Source organism: Poecilia reticulata, linkage group LG21 (assembly GCF_000633615.1).
Source record: "Poecilia reticulata strain Guanapo linkage group LG21, Guppy_female_1.0+MT, whole genome shotgun sequence".
Taxonomy (NCBI): domain Eukaryota; kingdom Metazoa; phylum Chordata; class Actinopteri; order Cyprinodontiformes; family Poeciliidae; genus Poecilia; species Poecilia reticulata.
Window position 1 is genome coordinate 13,230,666 of NC_024351.1, and position 2,346 is coordinate 13,233,011.

At 37.0% G+C, this 2,346-nt stretch overlaps 1 protein-coding gene across 1 annotated transcript in view; it reads right to left on the reverse strand.

The window, feature by feature from the left end:
- The window catches only part of ryr3 (ryanodine receptor 3), a 131,984-nt gene that overhangs the window by 47,664 nt on the left and 81,974 nt on the right, over nucleotides 1–2,346 (reverse strand). Inside the window, exon 43 of the mRNA XM_017302123.1 lies at nucleotides 2,130–2,262. Coding sequence (XP_017157612.1) covers nucleotides 2,130–2,262 — 133 coding nt within the window. The remainder of the gene's footprint in view (nucleotides 1–2,129; nucleotides 2,263–2,346) is intronic.

The window sequence follows — 2,346 nt, forward strand, 5'->3', positions numbered from 1 at the left end:
GTGGACAGTAAATTGGGAATTTATTACCTTTTCTTATAATCTAAACATTTAAAGGACTTGGACTTTGGCATACACTTAGTCTAACAGTTTTGCCAAACTAAAAATCTGAATTTTAATTTAAAAAAATTAAAAACGTTAACATTCAAATTAAGAGAATTCTAGTCATCTTATGAAAACACAAGAAGAAAATGTGTTTTCACAAGAGCAAACCAACCAGTAATAAAATTATCTTTCCAGATCGTAAACTTCTAATGATTTGTCATGATAACAAATTTTGCTGGACGATAAATTGTTCCAGAAGTTATTGYGATAAACGATAATATTGCTTTTTTCAAAGACCATTTTCAACTAATACAAAGAACATTTAAATTCTAATGGACATTTAACACTGTAAGTGGAGGACATTTTAAATATTTTAAAAAATAAATAAACAAAACAGAAAAAATAAAATAAATCATGAAGTCTCTGAACCAAATTGGCTGGTTGGGGACTTTTGTCATTAGTTTTTGTCTCTCCTATTGTTTCATGATCTTATTTTGAAAGTCACATTATACTGACTACACCCTCCAAGTATTTTCTGCAGATCAAATTATGCTTTTAAAGAGACTTGGCAAACGTCTACAGCTGGGAGTGCCCAACTTCAGTCCTTGAGGGTCGGTGTGCGCCAAGTTTTAGGTGCGTCACTCCAACGCAGCCGATTCAAATGACTAATTAACCTCCTCCTCAACATGTCTTCAGGTTCTCCACTGGTGAACCAATCATCTGATTCAGGAGGAAATCTAAAACCTGTATAACTTTGGAAGTCTCTGATCTAATGTGTTTTGTTGGACAACAACTGTTGCGTGCCGTCGTCAGTCCCACCCTGCCTGTCTCACCGTTTCGCCATCCTGCTCAGTCCACCAGTTGCCTTCCTCTTAACCTGATATCTTGGCTGTACTTGGAAACACAGCCTGTTTATGACTGAGTTTTAACACCGATTAGCTAAAAACTCTTTAAGACAACTTGGCATTTTAATACAAAACATGCAGCATCAGTAAATACCTCAGTTCTTATATGATTTCATTTAGAAATTCCTTATTTTTCCAGATTTCTGCAGTTTTACCAACAACAACAACCTTAAAATAGTATTCAGATCTGATTATCTGTTGGTTCCAGAAATTACAAAACAACACGATGTTAATTTTCAGAATGGGGCCCCAAGCCTTTTGGGGTCCTAAGCAGAGTTTACTWTGGGGTGCCTCATACTAACATGTCAAAACCAGATACTTCATCATTCCTAAGCTACATTATGCACATACAGTACTGACTATTATTAGCTCATAGTGCAAAAACACAAAATCTTACCAAGTATTTTTAGTCTAGTTTGCAGAGAAATATCTTACTGCACTTGAAATAAGACAAAATTAGCGTACAAGCAGCATTTTAGCAAGATAAAGGAACTTGTTTTAAGTCAATAATTCCTTATTATTGATTAAATGTCTTTTATAATTGAGAGATTTCCTCACTTATAGTATGAGGAAATATCTTTGTGTTATTTCCTCCTATTAGTGGAACCAATACTTAGGAATATTAATCAGAATTAAGGAATTATTGACTTTAAACAAGCTCCTATATCTTGCTGAAGAGCTACTTTAAAGTTAGTACACTTGAAATAAAGCATTTACACTACAAACTAGACTAAAAATACTTGGTAAAACTTGTATTTTTTGCAGAGCACATAATACCGGTGTTATTATGGTTCTTGATTTAAATCTTACCCCGCCTCTCGCCCGAAACATTAGCTGGAGATAGGCACCAGCAACCCTCCCGACCCCACTAAGGGACAAGGGTGCAAGAAAATGRATGGATGGATGGATTTAAATCTTACAGGAGTAGCAAACAAGCAAAGATGCTCTCATTAATTAGCATTTTGAAATGGAGAGTGGTATTACTAGGGCTGCTCCGATCAGGTTTTTTGATGCCGATTCCGATACCGATCATCCAGGAGGCAGATCTCTGCCGATTCATTGATAGTTTAACAGTTTGTGAACGGGTTTTATCAATACATCCAGGCACAACCGGCCCTTTAAGAGCAATGATGATCTGGATTTGGTCCAACATAAAAAAAGAGTTTGACACYGCTGCCTTACCCAGTCCTACGCTGCTGTTCTCCAGCAGGTAGCTCAGGTGGTCAAACATGGCCTTCTGGTTCTGCCGGCTGATGCGGCAGAAATAGCACAGAAATCGACAGCAGCTGGCCACCATCTTGGGAAAGGCAATCTCCTGTCGAAAACAGAGACACACGGTTTTAGCTTCACTTTAATACAGCTGGGAGACCCAGAGAGTAAGTTTTTTTTTTTACATATC